The sequence below is a fragment of the Zalophus californianus genome, chromosome 8, assembly GCF_009762305.2.
Source record: "Zalophus californianus isolate mZalCal1 chromosome 8, mZalCal1.pri.v2, whole genome shotgun sequence".
Taxonomy (NCBI): Eukaryota; Metazoa; Chordata; class Mammalia; order Carnivora; family Otariidae; genus Zalophus; species Zalophus californianus.
The window spans coordinates 21249196-21268854 of record NC_045602.1 but is presented as its reverse complement, the minus strand read 5'-3'; the positions used below and the strand labels follow the sequence as shown (position 1 = coordinate 21268854).

Genomic DNA, 19659 nt, shown 5'->3' with positions numbered 1-19659 from the left:
GGGGTTCTGCCTAATTCTCCCCTGCCCGGCCGGTGCAGCGAGGACCGGAGAGCGGTGGAGGGAGGCCCGGACTGCAGCAGCGGCGGCGGGGCCACCTCCCAGCATCCCCACCCTAGGAGGCTGCATGCGGATTGAAGAGCGGCGCCTGGGGGCTGGGCTGGCCCCGCTGATCCGGACCTAGGGAGGACAGCAGGACCGCCCAGGCTGCGGAGGGGTCCTGGGGGCAGGAAGGACAGAGCAGCAAGATGGCCAGTAAAACCAAGGCCAGCGAGGCCCTGAAGGTGGTGGCCCGGTGCCGCCCCCTCAGCCGGAAGGAGGAGGCTGCTGGTCACGAGCAGATCCTGACCATGGACGTGAAACTGGGCCAGGTGACCCTGCGGAACCCTCGCGCTGCCCCAGGGGAGCTGCCCAAGTCCTTCACCTTTGATGCTGTGTATGATGCCAGCTCCAAGCAGGCGGACTTATATGATGAAACCGTGAGGCCCCTGGTAGACTCGGTGCTTCAGGGTTTCAATGGCACGGTGTTTGCCTATGGCCAGACGGGCACCGGCAAGACCTACACCATGCAGGGGACCTGGGTGGAGCCCGAGCTGCGCGGGGTCATCCCCAATGCCTTTGAGCATATCTTCACCCACATCTCTCGCTCCCAGAACCAGCAGTACCTGGTCCGGGCCTCCTACCTGGAGATCTACCAGGAGGAGATCCGGGACCTGCTCTCCAAGGAGCCTGGCAAGAGGCTAGAACTGAAGGAGAACCCAGAGACCGGTGTCTACATCAAGGACCTCTCCTCCTTCGTCACCAAGAATGTCAAGGAGATCGAGCACGTGATGAACCTGGGGAACCAGACCCGGGCGGTGGGCAGCACACACATGAATGAGGTCAGCTCCCGCTCCCATGCCATCTTCGTCATCACCGTGGAGTGCAGCGAGCGCGGCTCAGATGGCCAGGACCACATCCGTGTGGGCAAGCTCAACCTGGTGGACCTGGCTGGCAGTGAGAGGCAGAACAAGGCCGGCCCCAACTCCACCGGAGGGGCGGTCACACAGTCCACGGGTAGTGGCGGCGGTGGCGGCGGTGGTGGTGGTGGTGGTGGTGGTGGTGGTGGTGGTGGTGGAGAGAGGCCTAAGGAAGCCTCCAAAATCAACCTCTCACTGTCTGCCCTGGGCAACGTGATCGCTGCTCTGGCAGGCAACAGGAGCACCCACATCCCCTACCGGGACTCCAAGCTGACCCGGCTGCTCCAAGACTCTCTGGGGGGGAATGCCAAGACCATCATGGTGGCCACTCTGGGCCCGGCTTCTCACAGCTACGACGAGAGCCTCTCCACCCTGCGCTTTGCCAACAGGGCCAAGAACATCAAGAACAAGCCCCGGGTGAATGAGGACCCCAAGGACACGCTGCTGCGGGAGTTCCAGGAGGAGATCGCCCGCCTGAAGGCCCAGCTGGAGAAGAAGGGGATGCTGGGAAAGCGGCTCCGGAGGAAGAGCAGCCGCAGGAAGAAGGCCGTGTCAGCCCCCGCCGGGTACCCTGAGGGGCCGGTGATCGAGGCCTGGGTGGCTGAAGAGGAAGATGACAACAACAACAACCACCGCCCGCCCCAGCCCATCCTGGAGTCAGCCTTGGATAAGAACATGGAGAATTACCTGCAGGAGCAAAAAGAGCTCCTGGAGGAGGAGAAGGCAGCCATCCAGGATGACCGCAGCCTGGTGAGCGAGGAGAAGCAGAAGCTGCTGGAGGAAAAGGAGAAGATGCTAGAAGACCTAAGGCGGGAGCAGCAGGCCACAGAGCTGCTCGCAGCCAAGTACAAGGTAAGGGCCCCAGACCACAGGAGTACTCCAGAGGTGGCCAGGGGGATCTGGGCTGGCAGGCTTTTCTTTGAGGGTCTATGATCTGACCTGAAGCAAGGTGTCCTCCCTCAGCACAACACACTTGCCCTCCTGCCAAATACTCCCCTGGAGCAGCCGGGCAAATAAATCCCTGTGATTCTGGGCTGCCGGGCGGAGCCTCCCAGGAGCATTTAGGAGGACAGACAAACCACACACGCACACACACACACACACACACACACACACACACACACACACACACACACACGAAGCAAAGCAAGCAGGTGGTCTTTCAAGCCAATGAGCTTGGGCTGACCTGACCCACAGCCTGTCTGTCTCTGCTGGTGGCCCTCTGGATCAGGTCCACGGGATGACAAGGCAGGTCCTCGGCCTCATTTGGGTGTGGGTTCTCTTGCATGGCCACCTCCCCTGGGACCTCCTCCCCCTGTAGCACCTTCACACCTCACACCATTTTAATAATATCTGACATTTGGATAGCACTTCCCAATCTACCAAATGCCCCACAGACAGGATCTCATTTGATCCTTAGCCATCCAGGATACTGGTTCTTAAATCCCCATTTTATAGGGGGGGAACTGAGGCTCAGGGGTGGCATGACCAAGCTTCCATCCTACCAGGCAACAGAGCTGAGCCGAAGCACATGGACCTTGTGCTCTTTTGGTGCTTGGATGACAAGGAGGGACTAGGCATGGATCCCGCTCCCCCTGAAAGCTGTCCTTGGGACCCATGCAGGGCCCAGTGCTTGGGAGCATTAGGAAGGAGATTCAGAGATCACAGAGAAGGGAGGCGAGAGCACTGGGCTCTACCCTGGAGAACCAGAGTCTAGGCCTAGCTATTCTGTCGCTCGTCGAGTGACCTTGTGTAAGCTGCTTCCTCCTTCCCTGAAGCCTCAGTTTCCCTTTTTGTAAAATTGAGGTGGCCTGGGTGATCTCTGAAGCTCTTCCAACCTGAGAAGCAAACTGGCCCCCACACCCAGGCCTCATCCCAGCAAGATCTAATTTCCCACTGCCCTGAGAGCTATCCGGCCATCCGGCCATCCTGAGCCGTTCCCTTCCTGATGGGGGCCCCCTAGGCCCAAGGTGGGGCTAAGCTACAGAGGCCGCTGCCAGGCACAGCCACAGACCTGTTAAATTTCATTGCTGCAGATACCACAACTCAGTGTTCCAGGCATTTCCAGGTCCCTGGATTCCTCAATGCTGAGGTTTGGAGGAAGGACACAGGGAACCAGGAGCCGATCACTTGCTGGAGAGAACAAAACATTGCTATTTTTTTATGCCCTCTCAAGAGTGTGGGCTGGGGAGCAGGGAACCCAGCCTGGGGAGGGAGAGCGGCAGCTGCTGGGAAGCCGGGCAGATGAGCTGTATGCCATTGTCTGTGTTATGGGAATGTGCTGCTGCATCGGGGGCTCTGGCCTTGCATCTTTAATATTTAATTCACCTCCATGAGCTCAGCAAGGGTTCTGCTAGGGGGCTTCCTCAAAGAATGGCTCAGGGGCCTGGCACCTTTGGGGCCATCCGGGGAGAAGCAAGATGTTAGCTGAATAGTTAGACTCAGCCCTCTCTCGGAGGAAAGGAATCCAGGCAATCTTGTGCTTTCCACTGGGAAATCTTACATGGGCAGTCTGTCATTGGCTTCATTACCAAGGGTACCTCTTTCCTCCTTCCTTCCCTTCTCCACCCTCATTCCCCTTAAAGCTGGGAGGTAGTGGAGGCCCAGACAGTACAGAAGCACACTTCAGCCCTGAGGAAATGGGTAGAGGGGTTGGTGTGAAGGATCCAGTGGATCCTTCCCATTGGGAACAATGGGATCTCCCATTGTGGGCAGCTGACTGGCTCCCTCAGTAAGATTCTTGGATCTAAGGCAATGGGGGACACAGATAATAGGACAGTCAAGAATTCAGGGCAGCTAGCACCAGAATTCTTGCACTGGAGGCATGGTCCACAGAACCCTTCTTCTTAGAGCTGGCAGGGGCCTTGGGAAACTGAGGCCTGGACTTGCCCAGGGCCACACAGGTGAGTTAAGGAGGTCCCAGACTCTTCATGCTTGATCCAGCCTCTTTCCATTACACCAGAGTCCTCATGTTACCTGTGCTACTTGATAATCAGACTAATTCATTTTTATATAACACTTTGACATCTTCATCTCAAGCAACCCCAAGAGATGGGTATTCCTGTTCCCATTTGACAGTTAGGAACACCAAGACTGGGGAGCTGGAGTGGCTATCTCCATGCCCCCAGGCTGAGAAGTGGTGGTGGAGCCGGGACTGGGACCCGGGGCTCCTCATGCTCCCAGACCCTTCCCAAGTCCTCACCATCCCTCCATGTCTGCTCACTGTGTGACTCAGGGCAAAGGCCTTTGCCTCTCTAGGCCTCAGGTTTCTATCCTCCTAATGAGGAGAAGTCTGACATATCTCCCTGGGGACTGGGTGAAATGGTCATTATGTGCCAGGCTCTCAGACATTAGTGAAGGGGGCGGGGTGGCTGGGAAATTCCAGGAGGGGAATGAGTCTGTATCCTGTGACTTCTTGTCACACCCAGCCCAGGACAAACAGCAACAAGCAGCTTGGAGTGGAGCCCGGACAGAGGACCCCAACCCAACCTCTTTGTACCCCCAAGGCACTGCCTGGTTCGGTGTTGGATCTTTCTAGGATGGAGGAAACAATTTGAGGGCTCCTGAGGGATCACAGTGTAAAAGAGGGGAGGAGCACATTAGAGATAATCCCAGGCCTGCCTATTTCACAGGTTTGTGCCCAAGATGAAATGAGATCATTAGTGGGAGGCATTTGAAGTAAGTTGAGAGTACCAAATAAATGGAGGGGCATTAGCAGCAACAGGGTGGCCTCTGTCAATCAAGCAGGGGTCCAGTGATCTGGGGGACTGACATCTTAGTTGTTAGCTTGACTCCCCCCCGCCCCCCCCCCCCCCCCCCCCCCCCCCCCCGGCCAATCCCAGCTTCTCTCCATAACCCTACAGCTCCGGAAGCCGAACCAGGCAAGAAAGATCTGGGAGAACTCGGAAGACAGGAGCTTGGGTCCCTCCTGGAAATTAACTGAGTTTTTGCTGCCCACCTGCAACACACTTCTCCGGGTCCCACTTCTGAGCTCCCCGAATCGCCTCCCCCCCATTCCCTTCTTCCGGTTCACGCCACCCTCTGGGGGCAACTAAGCCATAGCTGATACGACCTACTGCCCTCATTCACTCTCTGACTCATCTTACAGTCTAGCTCGCCTGCTTCCCCTGCTTGCCACCTCCAGGCTCCCCGTTTCCTTTGTTCTCCCCTCACTGTGTACAAACACCATGCCTGTCTCCTTGGAGTCTCCTTTCATCTCTCCTTCCATATTCACTGTGGGCCCCAGGGGATGTGAGGGTGTGCAAATGTGTGATTGTGATCAGTGCCCGGTTTCTCACTAATCATTAGCAACCCTTCCTTCCGTAGTATCCCCAGGGGGCTTGATAGCATGCGAGGCCGATGAGGAAGGGGGTGCAGGGAAAGTCAACTGCACAACGGAGGCTGTAGCTCAAATGTTTGTGCACAGTGCACGGACCACAGTGAGGACTGGTGAAGGCGTGTGGGTGGGTCGGGAGAAGGCCCACTTTACTCACATTTCATTGTGCGAGACATTTTTTTAAATGACTGCTTTAATTTTGAACCCAGTTTTTTGAGGGATTGGACCAGGTGATTTCTACAACTTTGATCGTAGATACTTAGAAGGAAAGAAGAGTGTCTAGGGGAGGTCAGGGCTGCAGATGGCACCAAATGCAGGCTCCAACTAAAGAGAGGAGTGTAAGAGGCCCCGCCTGTTGATCCCCTCATAAGTAGGTCTGGAGGGAGAAGAGCAGGCGGGTCTTGGCTGGAGCCCAGCTCTGTCTCTGGTGGGTGTAGAAAAGAGACCCTGCAGAAGTAGCCCCCACAGCCAAAGGGATGAGGTAATTGCAGAGAATACAAACTGCATTGAATGTTTACTGCCCACTCTGTGGCTCCCTCTTCTTCCCCCCACCTCTCAGCATTGGCATTAACTATAAAAAGGTATGCAAGGAGGGAGTGTCAAGCCCCAGAAACAGCAGTAATCACAATAATAATGCTGTTTCCTTAACACTTGCTATGTGCCAAAGCCTATACTACATATTATGTACACATGATCGAATTCAATCCACACAAACACCTTCCAAGAACGGTGTTGTTAATCTTCCCATTTTATAGCTGAGAAAACCAAGGCCCACAGAGGCTAAGTAACTTGCCCAAGGCCTCATAGTTTGTATGTGGCAAATCTAGTTGAGCCCAGGTTGGTTTAACACAAAATGTGATTTTCTTTTATGCTTCAAGACTTGGAATATCAATTTGGGAACTGGTTGCTAGGAAGGTGGTGAAACTGGCAGAAGCTCGTGCCGTGGAATGTGAGGTGACAAAATCCAGTGGGCAGCTGGAAAAGGATCGGTGGAGTTTAAGAGCAAGCACAAGACTAGCGATGGAGATTGGAGGCCCGTCTGTAGAAGAGAGCTCAAATGAGACCCATGCCCTCTGTTCTTGACACTCTCCAGCTAGTAAATGAGTTCCAGATCAGAGTCTCCCATTCTGGTATCTCTGCTGACCTTATTTTGTAGAGTGCTGTCTTCAGATCATGTGTATCAGACACAGATAGGCTTGGGTTTCATGACTTATTAGCTCTAAGACCTCAGTTACCTCATCTATAAAATGAAATAATAACAGTACCGACGTCGGTGTTATTGAGAGGATTAAATGAGATAATGTCAAAGCACTTTGCACACTTCCTAGCAGGTAAGCACAACTGTTTATTACTGCCTAATGGACAGTTTCACTTGGCTTCACCTTGATAAGTCAAACACACCACATTTTAGACTGGCATTCAAGACCTACCAGAGACGGGCTGCCATATATCTCCTCCATCTTCCCCATCCAAGCAAGCTACTCTAATAGGAGAACCTCACAGCCAGCTGATCTACCCCTATCTTTTGAACCTAATATGCACCTCACTGCCTTTCTGCTGATGGCACTGTTTTTATATCCTAGGTTGTCCTGGTAGCCAGGGGGTGGGAATTATGGGAGCAGACTAGGCTCAATATAAAGAATTTCTTGACACCTAGAAATGGGCTGCTTCTAGAGGTAGCAGACTCCAAACCCTGGAAGTGCTCAAGGAGAAATGGAGTGTCAGAGTCGCTCTAAAGGGATTCATGTATCAGCAAAGCCATTGAACTAGATCGTCTTTAAAGTCCCCTCCTCCTAAAAGTCCTTAATTGTTAAAAATACTATTTTTTTATTTTTCGTTTTTTTTTTAAAGATTTTATTTATTTGACAGAGAGAGAGACACAGCGAGAGAAGGAACACAAGCAGGGGGAGTGGGAGAGGGAGAAGCAGGCTTTCCTGCTGAGCAGGGAGCCCAATGCGGGGCTGGATTCCAGGGCCCTGGGATCATGACCTGAGCCAAACGCCTAATGACTGAGCCACCCAGGCGCCCTATTTTTAATTTTTTTAAAAGATTTTATTTATGTATTTATTTATTTATTTGTCAGAGAGAAAGCGCACAAGCAGGGGGAGTGGGAGAGGGAGAAGCAGGCTTCCCCGCCCAGCAGGGAGCCGGATGCACAACTCGATCCCAGGGCCCTGGGATCGTGACCTGAGCTGAAGGCAGACGCTTAACTGACTGAGCCACCCAGGTGCCCCCAAAATACTATTTTTTATGATTTTTTATTTTATTTTTTGAAAAGATTTTATCTATTTATTTCACAGAGAATGAGAGAGAGAGAGAGCATGAGATGGGGGAGGGTCAGAGGGAGAAGCAGACCCCCTGCTGAGCAGGGAGCCCGATGCGGGACTCGATCCCGGGACTCCAGGATCATGACCCAAGTGGAAGGCAGTCGTTTAACCAACTGAACAACCAGGTGCCCCCAAAATACTATTTTTTAGAGCAAAATATAAAATGCTCACTTCATCTTTTTGAAAATTAAGATCAGAGGGTTTAGATTTTCATGTATGCATTCAATCAATAATAAATAATTTTCCAGCTCTTTCTCATGGCCAATTAGAGAAAGACAATGAGACGAAGAAGAGAGAAGAGAATGGGGAGAAAAACAGGGAAGAAACAGAAGGGGACGGGGGGGGGGGGGGGGGGGGGGGGGGGGGGGGAGGGGAAAGTGGAGGCCTACGGGCAGGGAGAAGGAGGGAGAGAGTGGGTAAGGGGGTGAACAGCAGGGATTCTGGGGAGAAGCCCCAATAGGAGAGAAAGTGCTGTAGAGGACAGTTAAATACTCATCACTGGCAGTGTGATCATTTAACAGAACTATCACGAGTTGGGGGCATTTTGTAATATAAAGATTTGACTGGCAGGAAGCATTTAATACATTTCCATCAGAGGTTTTGGGCTTCAAGTTACGTGGAGGCTCCGCAGGCCTTTTGGTCCAGGGTTGGGTTTCTCCCGATGTGCGTTGGCTGGAGGAGTGTATTATACATTGCCCTTAGTCATTGCCAGCCCCCAGATAGCACAAGACTGGATGAAGTGGCTGTAATAATGTTCTCTTTGTGCTCTGAGGACTAGAGGAAGGGCCTGGAATTCAGCTGGAGAAGGGCACCCTTCTCTGGCCATGCCCTGCTAGCGCGTTGCACCTGGCCAGTCTTGCACACTTCTGGAGGCTAATGGGCCCGAGAGCTGCTGAGCCAGGTGGCCTGAGAAGATAAAAAAAATGGTCCCTCTTCCCACAAATGCAGCCCTTCAGCCCTGCACTCTGTGCAAGGCACACCCCTGTGCTCAGAGTTCATAGGGCATCTGCTCTTGTGGTTTGGTGCATCTAGAATTTTTTATCCTGAGAAATTCTTGGGCATTAACTCCTGGTCAGACTAAAGAGTTACTTTTTAGTTGTCTCCCTTTCCTGCCAGATGTACTCAGCCCTGGAGGACCAGGCCTTGGGCTGGTCTGTTTCTATATAGCACTAGGTAATGGACCTGCAGGTTTTCTCCTTTCTCGAGGTGAGCCTGCAGAATATTAATGGCAACAATGGTAATGATGATGACAGCTACCATTTCTTTATTTTTTATTTTATTTTAAAGATATTTATTTATTTGTTTGTTTGAGAGAGAGTGTGAGAGTGAGAGAGCACAAGCAGAGGGGAGTGGCAGAGGGAGGGGAGAAGCAGGCTCCCCAAGCAGGGAGCCCGACATGGGGCTCGATCCCAGGACCCTGCGATCATGACCTGAGCCGAGCCGAAGGCAGATGCTTAACCAACCGAGCCACCCAGGCGCCCCGACAGCTACCATTTCTTTAATGCATGTCTAACACCAAGCATGCCGCTGTTTTCTTTATGTGCATTGTTTTCCTTGAATCCTCACAATAGCACCATGAAGTAGTACTATTTTAATCTGCATGTGACAAAGGAGGATACTGAGCCGCCTTAAGGAAGGAACAACCCAAGGTCACATGCCTAGGAAGTGTTAGGGCCAGAATAGCAGCCTCTGTGTGCCTGATCCCAGAACCATGATCTTTACCTCGACACTGTAATACCAGCTTCGGAAATGAAAGATTCATACCAGATCCCTGGCTAATAGGCCCCAGTGGGAGCTCTTGTCTGCTGAAATACTTAACTCAACCCATCTCTGTCCTTCCATATGATGCAAACCCCCAGCCTCTGACTCACCTGGCTCCATCCATTCATATAATCAACAAATCTTTTTAAGTACCCATGACCAAGAACATAAATCAGTAATCACAGTTAACGAACTCTTCAAATTATTTAAATTTCTGGAAGGAATCATGAGAATTGACTAATAGTGGTTGTTTCTAGGAATTTTAATGGGGGAGGGGGCTTTTATTTTTCACTTGATACTTTTTTTTACTTTTATCTTTTCATTTTTACGTAAGCATGTATTACTTTGTTAAATAAAAATTAATCTAAAAAATTTAAGGGAGAAAAAATATAAAAGAAATGTGTTAACACCTGGTTGGAAGGTTGGCTTAAAAATCATGAATAACTGGGGCGCCAGGATGGTTTATTTGGTTAAGAGCCCTACTCTTTGATTTCAGCTCAGGTTATGATCTCAGGGTTATGGGATTGAGCCCTGCGTCGGGCTCAGCATGGAGTCTGCTTCTCCCTCTCCCTCTGCTCCTCCTCCCCTCGCAGATAAATAAAATCTTTTTTAAAAAATGAATAATTGGGGCATCTGCGTGACTCAGTTGGTTGAGTATCTGCCTTCGGCTTGGGTCATGGTCTCAGGGTCCTGGGATCAAACCCCTCGTTGGGTTCTCTGCTCAGAGCCCTGCGCTGGGTTCTCCGCTCAGTGGGGAGTTTGCTTTTCCCTCTCCCTCCCCCTCTCCCTCTCTGTTCTCTCTCTCTCTCTCTCTCTCTCAAATAAATAGAATCTTGGGGTGCCTGGGTGGCTCAGATGGTTAAGCGTCTGCCTTCGGCTCGGCTAACGTTCCCAGGGTCCTGGATCGAGCCCTGCATCAGGTTCCCTGCGCCGCGGGAAGCCTGCTTCTCCCTCTCCCTCTCTCCCTGCTTGTGTTCCCTCTCTTGCTGTGTCTCTCTCTGTCAAATAAATAAAATCTTTTAAAAAATAAATAAGTAAATAAAATCTTAAAAAATAATACATTAAAATTAAAAAATAATAAAAAAATGAATAATTGAGGGAGATCCAGGGTTGATAATAATTCTCAGTGATACCCAGTTATTGGCAATCCTGTGACCTTGGACAAATCCCTTTCCCTCCAGAGACTGTAAGAAATCATCAGTAGATGATTCCTTGCTTTCTGCACGATTTGCTGATTCACCTCTGAAGCAGCAGGTCAGGAGCCCAGGGTTAGAGGTCAGCCTGAATGTCGGGCAGTGGGAACTGGAGCGGGATGACCAAGCATTGCCCGGAGCTGCAGGCCATACGACCCCGGATGACCCACCTAAGCCCTTGGGCCCTGTGCCTAGGCTGTCAAAGGCTGAGTCTGCACTTGATGCCTCCTTAGTTCTTATCCAGTTCTGACACTGTAGCACTCTACTGTCTGGCCAGAGGGAAATAGGAGAGAAGGAAGAGGGTAGGAATGAGGTCTGAGGTGCTCATGGTTTTCTCACTGAGGTAGAGGGGCCGATTTTTTTCTTCCTGCTTTTCTCCGAGGGGCATCGAAGCACTACCGGGCATCCATACTCTGTCCAGGACAAGGCTGCAAGTGGAGTCCAGCTCACCTCACTCCCCAGCCTACACGTTTCCTGATCCCAAATTGTTTCCTTCTTGATGAGAGAATTCCTAGCATTGGAGAGACCCATCATTTCTGTTGTGTTTCGAGCCAACCAAGGAGACTCAAGGCAGGAAATAGACTGGGTCTCCCGATTTCTGTTCTGCAGGACAGAGAATCACTGAAAATAGCGCTCTCCTTCCCTTTACCATTGTCTCTTTTGTTTCTTTTTCCCTTACTACTGGCTCCTTGAGATCTATAACCAGGGAGCCCCAAAAGGAGAAATAGGTCTGGGACAGTTGGAGTGGCTGTAATAAGAGAGAGAAGCAAAGATCGGCCCGCGAATTGGGTTTTTTGGCTCTTTGTGATGAGTTTTGAGTACCTGTCAATCAGATACTGATTGACGAGTAACCACTGACATGTGATTGTACTTTATCACTTACCAAGTACTTTCACGTCTGTTATCCAACTCACCCTTCTTACCCAAAGCCTGCAAGGTTAGTGGATATTCTCTTCCGTTTTACAGATAAGAAAACTGAATTCCAGGGGCTGATGCCCTAGAGTTCATAGCACATAGGGTGTACTAGCGTTCAGGCTCTCTGAAATTGCCCAGTGCTCTAGATGTCGCCCCTCTATGGAACAGGGGACGTGGCCCTTTCCCATGAGCATCCCAGGACTTAGCCTCTCTCCGGGATGCTAGCGATCCTGACAACCTCCCCCAAGCACGTGATTAACGCTCTAACCCACTCATCTCAGAGGTCCCCATAAGATGCCTCAGGTTCAGAAGCATCTTCAGCAGAGATCGCGCGCAGAGAAAGAAATGGTGCCCCGAGCTTTCCTGATGGTTCCTGAATTGGCAAAGGTGCAAATACCAAATGCTGCTGCTGTTCTCCAAGGCACCTTCCTGCCTGAACCCAGGAGAAAGCTGTAGCCAAGGGAAAGGGACCCCAGTGGAATTAAGAGGCTGGTGTTCAAATATCACCTCTCCCGTTTGCTGGCTCCATAACCTGGAGTGAGTCAGTTCACCTGTCTGAATCTCGGTTTTCTTTTACATCAGTTGGGGATCATACTTGTTATCTCGCGTGGTTCTTAGGGGGATTAAATAGGATGATTAGTTTAAAAGGGACCTAGCCCAGCCACAGGCAACATGACAAGTTGCATCTGACACTCCTGTCTCCTGCCGTGTGTGAGCAATTAGCTGGCAGTGGCCGAGCAGAGCCTGTCTGGCTTCTCTGTGAAATCAGACCTGATGGTATCTTCTCAGACAAGTGGCTGGCTGGGCCAGGCTGTCTCCACTCTGGCTTTTCAGATCAGCACTTAATGAGTCCTGGGGCCTCCTTCCTTCTCCTGGTCTTGCACCCCAGTTGCTCCTGGAACAGGAAGGGGTGGAGCCTCTGGATATCCCAAGCTGGGTCTGTAGACTGACATGGTCCCTGTAATGAGCTTGGCTGTTAATTGTCACAGCAGCTGACCCACCTCTAATACCTGGAATCAAGACCCTGATCAAATTGGGCAGTTATTCGGAAAGAACATAGTCAATGTAGGAGCAGATACACGTAAAAATTCCTTAATTATGAGACTCCAGGCTTAGACTACTCCGTCTCTGGGCCAGTTTCCTACTCTGTAAAGCAAAGGGGATTGGGATCGAGGATTCGCTGAGGTCGCCTTAGTTATGCTGTGATTTGTGGTGGTCTCTCAAGAGTCAGACCACGGCCCCGGAGCTCTCCGCCCTGCCTCTTCCACCCCCACAGCTGCTGCTGGCCTTTTAGCTACACTAGACTGATTTAGAACCAGTAGGACCAAGCCCAGTCCTGTCTGCAGGCCCCACCCACCTATCTTTTGCCTTGAGGGATCACAAAGGCATCATTAACTCCGGGGGCTAAGAACTCCAGGGAACTTTTCCTGGGGACTAGGACCCCTATATTCCCAGCCCCTCTGCTTAGTATCCCCCAGCCTGAAGGGGGACCTAGAGATTTGAGACATCCCTGTCCCTCCCTGCCCTCCATAGATGATAGTAAGGACAGAGATCTGAGGCAAAGGAGGAGATGGCCACGGGTATCCTCAGAAAAATGGGGAAAAATTAAAAGCAACAGCAAAAAAATAAAATAAACCAAACCCTGTTTCTAAGCAAAGAACTGAAGTCATGCATGATGTATTTTAGAGCATGGGGGTGAAGCAGACAGCATGGGTTGAGACTGGGGAGAAAGTGGGGGCTGAGACCTTGCACCTGGATTGGGGCCCACCCACAGATTTCATGCCAGGACCAGCCCCCTCTTCTAGCACAAGACAGGCTCTGTCAGGCAGGCTTGGCTGATAGTGTGGGCTAGGCAAGTGGGCAAGCCTTGGCGAGTCACCAGAAAGGCAAATTCAGTTGTCATTCAGACCACGTCTGTGCTGGGTCTCGGCGGGACTAGTAGAGAAGCATAGGGGCAGTGGACAGATGGAATGGGGTGATACTGGACAGTCAGACATCATCCAGAATTCTCTTCATGGAGCCCAGGACCCAGCCAGAAGGAGAGATCCTGAAGCAGAGTTCCAGGTCGAAGGAGGGGATCTAACCTGAACGTCAATGAGCCAGAACCAACAGAGAGAAACTTGTCCTGGGGATCACGTCATGGGGATGGGGAGAGGCTTAGAACTTGGGGGCCCTGGTAATCTTGGCTGATACATCAGATTCCAGGCCTGATTGGCAGCTCAAATCCTGCCTGTGTCCAAATGGGTTTCTTGAATCCAGAATTTTGAATGAGAAGAACATGGGACCAGGTGTGGGTAGCTGGAGAAGGTAGAGGCTGAACAAAGAATTGTTTGAATCAAAGGTCTGTCTCCTTACTTAAAAATCACCAAGAGGGGCGCCTGGGTGGCTCCGTCAGTTGAGTGTCAAATCCGTAAAAAAAAAAAAAAAAAAAATCACCAAGAAAAAAATAATTTAAAAAACGCACAAAGGGGTATGTTGTGAGAGATCAGACCTCCACAAGTCTACCTCAAAGGTATAGAGAATATAAAATCAATGGGGAGGCTCAATTTTTTATCTATTATTATAGCAAATTTTTTAAATAATAATCATGCCTATGACACTATAATAAAAGCTGTTCCATTATTTATTGCTGGCAGTAATTTAAGTGGTATAATCTTTTTTTTTTAAGATTTTATTTATTTATTTGAAAGAGCGTGAGCGAGAGAGCATAAGCAGGGGGAGCAGCAGAGGGAGAGGGAGAAGCAGACTTCCCACTGAGCAGGGAGCCCAATGCAGGGCTCAATCCCAGGACCCTGAGATCATGACCTGAGCCGAAGGCAGCCGAAGGGATGCCCCTAAGTGGTATAATCTGTTAGAAAGGTAACTTGGCAATATGTTCTAAGACAGACAAAATGTTTATAATCCTTCATCAGATCCTGAAATTTCCTTCTAAGAAAGTCATCTAGGGGAGTCTGGGTGGTTCAGTCAGTTAAGCATCTGCCTTTCGCCCAGGTTGTGATCCCAGGGTCCTGGTATCAAGCTCTACATCGGGCCCTCTGCTCAGCGGGGAGCCTACTTCTCCCTCTCCCTCTGCTTCTCCCCCTGCTTGTGTGCTCTCTTTCTCTCTCTGTCAAATAAATAAAATCTTTAAAAAAAAAAAGTCATCTAAAAAAATTATATGTATAAGGGTTTTTTTTTTAATAAGGGTGTTTATTGTAAACATTGTACACAACCAAAATATCTTCTCATAGGGGTTAATCAAATATTTAAATTATCCACTGTAAATACTATGCAACCACTAGGTTTATAGTCATAAACCTTAAGGAAGTAACAGGAAATTCTGGAGAGATTTGATAAAATGGAAATAGCAGGACATGAGCTTATATTTATACCGTATGTATTGGTATGAAAAAATAATGTGTGCATTTGGAAAACTCTGGAAAAACAGGGAAAATAAAAGACCTGATTAGGTGAGGAATATGTGAAGTTTTTTTCTAATTTTGTTTTATTTCTGTAGTTATTTTGATATTAGTTCATATTTTTTTTTCTAAAAAGAAAGACAATAAAAGGTTAAAAATATGTCCCCAGGGGCACCTGGGTGGCTGAGTCGGTTAAGCGTCTGCTCTCTGCCTTGGGCTCAAGTCATGATCCCAGGGTCCTGGGATTGAGTCCCGAATCGGGCTCCCTGCTCTGTGCGGAGTCTGCTTCTCCCTCTGCCTGCCGTTCGCCCTGCTTGTGCTCTCTCTCTCTGTCAAGTAAATAGGTAAAATCTTTTTTTTAAATGACACCATTTTATTTTTTTTAACATTTTATTTATTTATTTGACAGAGAGAGGGAGAGCACAAGCAGGGGGAGTGAGAGAGGGAGAAGCAGGCTTCCCGCTGAGCAGGGAGCCCGATGTGGGGCTTGATCCCAGAACCCCGGGGTCATGACCTGAGCTGAAGGCAGGCGCTTAACTGACCGAGCCACCCAGGCACCCCTAAATAGGTAAAATCTTAAAAAAAAAAAAAAAGTCCCTAGTGGGGCTCCTGGCTGGCTCAGTCGATAGAGCATGTAATTCTTGATCTCCGGGTTGTGAGTTCGAGCCCCACTTTGGCGTAGAACTCATTTAAAAAAAAAAGTGTCTCTAGAATCCCTTAATAAACTCCTAGATATTTAATACAGTCCTCCTGAGATAACAAATTCCATAAATTTATTACCTTCTATAAACAGTAGAACGTCCCGTTATTTGTCCTAAAAGTCCAAAGTATAAGCTCTTCCTCTGTGTACCAGGATTGGAAAAGTCTGGATCATTCCTTTTCACACCTATTTTATTTTATTTTTTTAATTAAGGGAGCTCTACACCCAACCTGGGGCTCGAACTCACAACCCTGAGATCAAGAGTCACGTGCCCTTGGGAGCCTGGGTGGCTCAGCTGGTTGAGCAACTGCATGGGTCCCGCGCTGGGCTCCCTGCTCAGCGGGGAGTCTGCTCCTCCCTCTAACTCCCCCCTCTCGTGCTCTCTCTCTCTCTCTCATTCTCTCAAATGAATTAAAGAAAAAATCTTTAAAAAAAAAAAGTCACATGCCCTGCCGAGTGAGTCAGCCAGGTGCCCCCACACCTATTTTGATCATATAGTTTCCAGGTCTATCCTCTTAACCTTTCTTTGTCTTTGCACACAAAAGAGTCCTATTTTTTAATAGCCCTTGGATGGTTTTAGCTGTCCTTCTCTGGATTTCTCGCTCCTGCCTGTCCCCAGAGACGCAGTGAGGGACTACACACAGCACTCCAGATTCAGCTGCATCACCAATTTATTTTAGGGTAGAATGATTTTTGTTTTGCTTCCAAAAAGCCTTCATGATGGTGGCTGGCCAGATGCTAGCGGCCTTTTTAGCTCTGGCGGCATATTAAGCCAATGTCTTCTGGGAACAGTAGCGAATTACTCCCCACCCCATGCTTTTCTTTTTCTTTTTTCTTTCTTACATGTTAAATTAAATTAAATTTATTTTATTTTATTTTTTAACTTATAACTGACAGTGCTCACAGCTATCATTTAATGAGTAGAGCTAGGATTACTTTTTCCCAGAGCATAAAACTGTAACTGAAGCTCATCTGACATTTTTTGTCGGCTCACACGGCCTAGAAATGCTCTCGAACATTATCACTTAGGAGGATCTGGGGGCATCTGTGGAGCTGGGTGTCTGGCCATTGCTCTTTCTTGCATGATTTCTAATGGAGATCAGTCCTGTCTTTTCATATCCGCACATTTTCCCATCCAGAGACATGCCTGTTTGATTGTTTCCTCTCCCCAATCCACCCCCCATCCCCCCACCTGCGTTCTGAGCTAGTACTTCCCTGTCTCTGTCTCCTCACCCCACCCCCATCTAACTTTGACTAACCTCTGATGTAAAACCATGCCAGGAGCATTTTAACCCCTAAAGGGCTGCTCATTGCTTCCCCAAGTACGGGAATAACCTAACCGTGGAGATTAATTAGGCAGACGTGATTTCCTCCTGCTGGAAACGTGTTGCTTTTCTTTTAGCAGGTTCTGTTTCCTAAAACATTGAACAGAAAGAATGTATGGAGTAGAAAGAGCACGGGCTCTGGAGCCAGGCCGACCTGGACCTGGATTCTCCATTTAAATTGAGTGGCCATGGTGTGACCTTGGATGGATTACTTACCCTGTCTGAGCTTATATGAGGAAATTGATGGTGTTAGTATCTGCCCCTTAAAGCATGTCCCACAGGCCACCTGGGGATCTCGTTACAAAGCAGATTCTGAGGGGCGCCTGGGTGGCTCAGATGGTTAAGCGTCTGCCTTCGGCTCAGGTCATGATCCCAGGGTCCTGGGATCGAGTCCCGCATCGGGCTCCCTGCTAGGTGGGGAGCCTGCTTCTCCCTCTACCTCTCTCTCTCTCTCTGACTCTCATGAATAAATAAATAAAACATTTAAAAAAAAAGACAAAGCAGATTCTGATTCACTAGGTCTGCAGAAGGCCTGAGATCCTGCATTTCTTTCTTTTTTTTTTTAAGATTTTATTTATTTGAGAGAGAGAGTGAGAGAGCACAAATAGTGGGGGTGGGGGGAAGGGCAGAGGGAGAAGCAGACTCCCTCCTGAGCAGGGAGCTGGACGTGGGACTTGATCCCTGAGATCATGACCTGAACCAAAGGCAGACATTTAACCGACTGAGCCACCCGGCGCCCCTGAGATCCTGCATTTCTAACAAGTCCCCAGGTAATACTGATTCTGGGGGACCTCAAAAAGCAGTGATTCTTTTTTGTTGTTAAGATTTTATTTATTCATTTGAGAAAGAGAGAGACAAAGAGAGCACAAGCAGGGAGAGAGGCAGAAGCAGACTCCCCTCCCTGCCCCCGATGAGGTGGGAGCCTGACCCAGGGCTCCATCCCAGGACCCAGGGATCACGACCTGAGCCAAGAGCAGTGATTCTTTAATGTGAACCTTTAAAAACCGCTGATGCCTGGACCTCATCACGGACTCCCTGGCCCCTTTGCAGTTTGATCAGCCGTGGGGTGTAGTCTGGGCACTGGGCCTGGTAAAAGCTCCCCGGGTGATTCTAATATGCATCCGAGTCTGAGACCCACTTCTTTTTTGTTGTTGTTTTTTAAGATTTTGACAGAGAGAGACACAGCGAGAGAGGGAACACAGCAGAGGGAGTGGTAGAGGGAGAAGCAGACTTCCCGCCGAGCAGGGAGCCCAGGGCTCTATCCCAGAACCCTGGGATCACGACCCGAGCCGAAGGCAGACGCTTAACGACTGAGCCACCCAGGTGCCCCTGAGACCCACTTCTTAAAGGGTATAATTAGAAGTAAATGTGAAACAGCCGACATGCAAAAAAAAAAAAAAACAATGGTTTTCTTCCTCCTGGTTCCTTGCCCTATTCTCTCTCCACCGTAGTCCCCAGCCCTTCAGTCAGTCAGAAAAGACCAGGGGCACCTGGGTGGCTCAGTCATTAAGTGTCTGCCTTCGGCTCAGGTCATGATCCCAGGGTCCTGGGATTGAGCCCTGCGTCGGGCTCCCTGCTCAGCGGGAAGCCTGCATCTCCCTCTCTCACTCCCCCTGCTTGTGTTCCCTCTCTCGCTGTCTCTCTGTCAAATAAATAAATAAAATCTTTAAAAAAAAGAAAAGACCAGGGCATCAGCAGCTGCCCCGTGCCTTCCTTACTAGACTCCACCCCGGAGCACCTGGCATGGGAGTTCCTGTAGCCACTCATGAGAGGAGGGGCCCAAGATAATAACTCGATGTGGCTGGGCAGTGGGAATTTTATTTATTTATTTATTTAAGATTTATTTATTTATTTTGAGAGAGTGAGAATGAGAGAGAGAGAGTACATGAGAGGGGGGAGGGTCAGAGGGAGAAGCAGGCTCCTCGCTGAGCAGGGAGCCAAAGCTCCCGAGTGATTCTAATACAGCAACCAAGCTTGAGAAGTAGTGCCTTTGCGAGGTGGCGAAGAGTGAAGAACGCTAGAATGCCGTAAATTACCAAGGGCGGTGCAAAGACTCAGGGCTGGAGTGTCCCAGAATAGGAAGCCAGGCCAGACACCAGGTCCCCAAGATCTCATGACCCCAGTAGTTAGAGGGATCGGTTATCCATGGCCCCAGCAGGTGGGGGTCTCCTGCCTTGTCTCCTTCCTCCCTTTTCACACCCATCCCCTCCCTTCTGTCAGGCTTCCCAGATGCTCAGACCCTGCTGCTCTGACCTTTCGCCCTGCAACAGTGAGTGGGTTGGTCCGTTGAAGGAGGAGAAGCTGGGATAAAGTGTCAGTTCTGTTCTGGATAAGAGAGCCCAGGAAAGGGGTGCCTGGGTGGCTCAGTGGGTTAAGCGACTGCCTTCGGCTCAGGTCATGATCCTGGAGTCCCGGGATCGAGTCCCACATCGGGCTCCCTGCTCAGCAGGGAGTCGGCTTCTCCCTCTGACCCTCTTCCCTCTCGTGCTCTCTATCTCTCATTCTCTCTCTCTCAAATAAATAAATAAAATCTTTAAAAAGAGAGAGAGAGACCCCAGGAAAAGGACTTGGAACCCCCCCACCGCGATGACCCCAGGGGTTCCTTTCAGGTCCTCAAACATTTACTGAGCACTTACTATGTGCCAAGTACTGTGCTAAGCCCTGGGACCCTAAGACCTGAGTAAGACATGATACCTGCCCTGAAGGAGCTCACTGGGGAGACAGGATATAAGCAATAATGTTCCACGA

The 19659-nt window shown here is 49.9% G+C and overlaps 1 protein-coding gene across 3 annotated transcripts in view; it reads left to right on the top strand.

The window, feature by feature from the left end:
• Window positions 1–216: 216 nt before the first annotated feature.
• KIF3C (kinesin family member 3C) overlaps window positions 217–19659 on the top strand; it is a 33017-nt gene continuing 13574 nt past the window's right edge. For all 3 annotated transcript variants that reach the window (XM_027623030.1, XM_027623029.1, XM_027623028.1), the window contains exon 1: window positions 217–1808. In XM_027623030.1, the coding sequence (XP_027478831.1) occupies window positions 246–1808 (1563 nt within the window). In that variant the 5' untranslated portion in view covers window positions 217–245. The remainder of the gene's footprint in view (window positions 1809–19659) is intronic.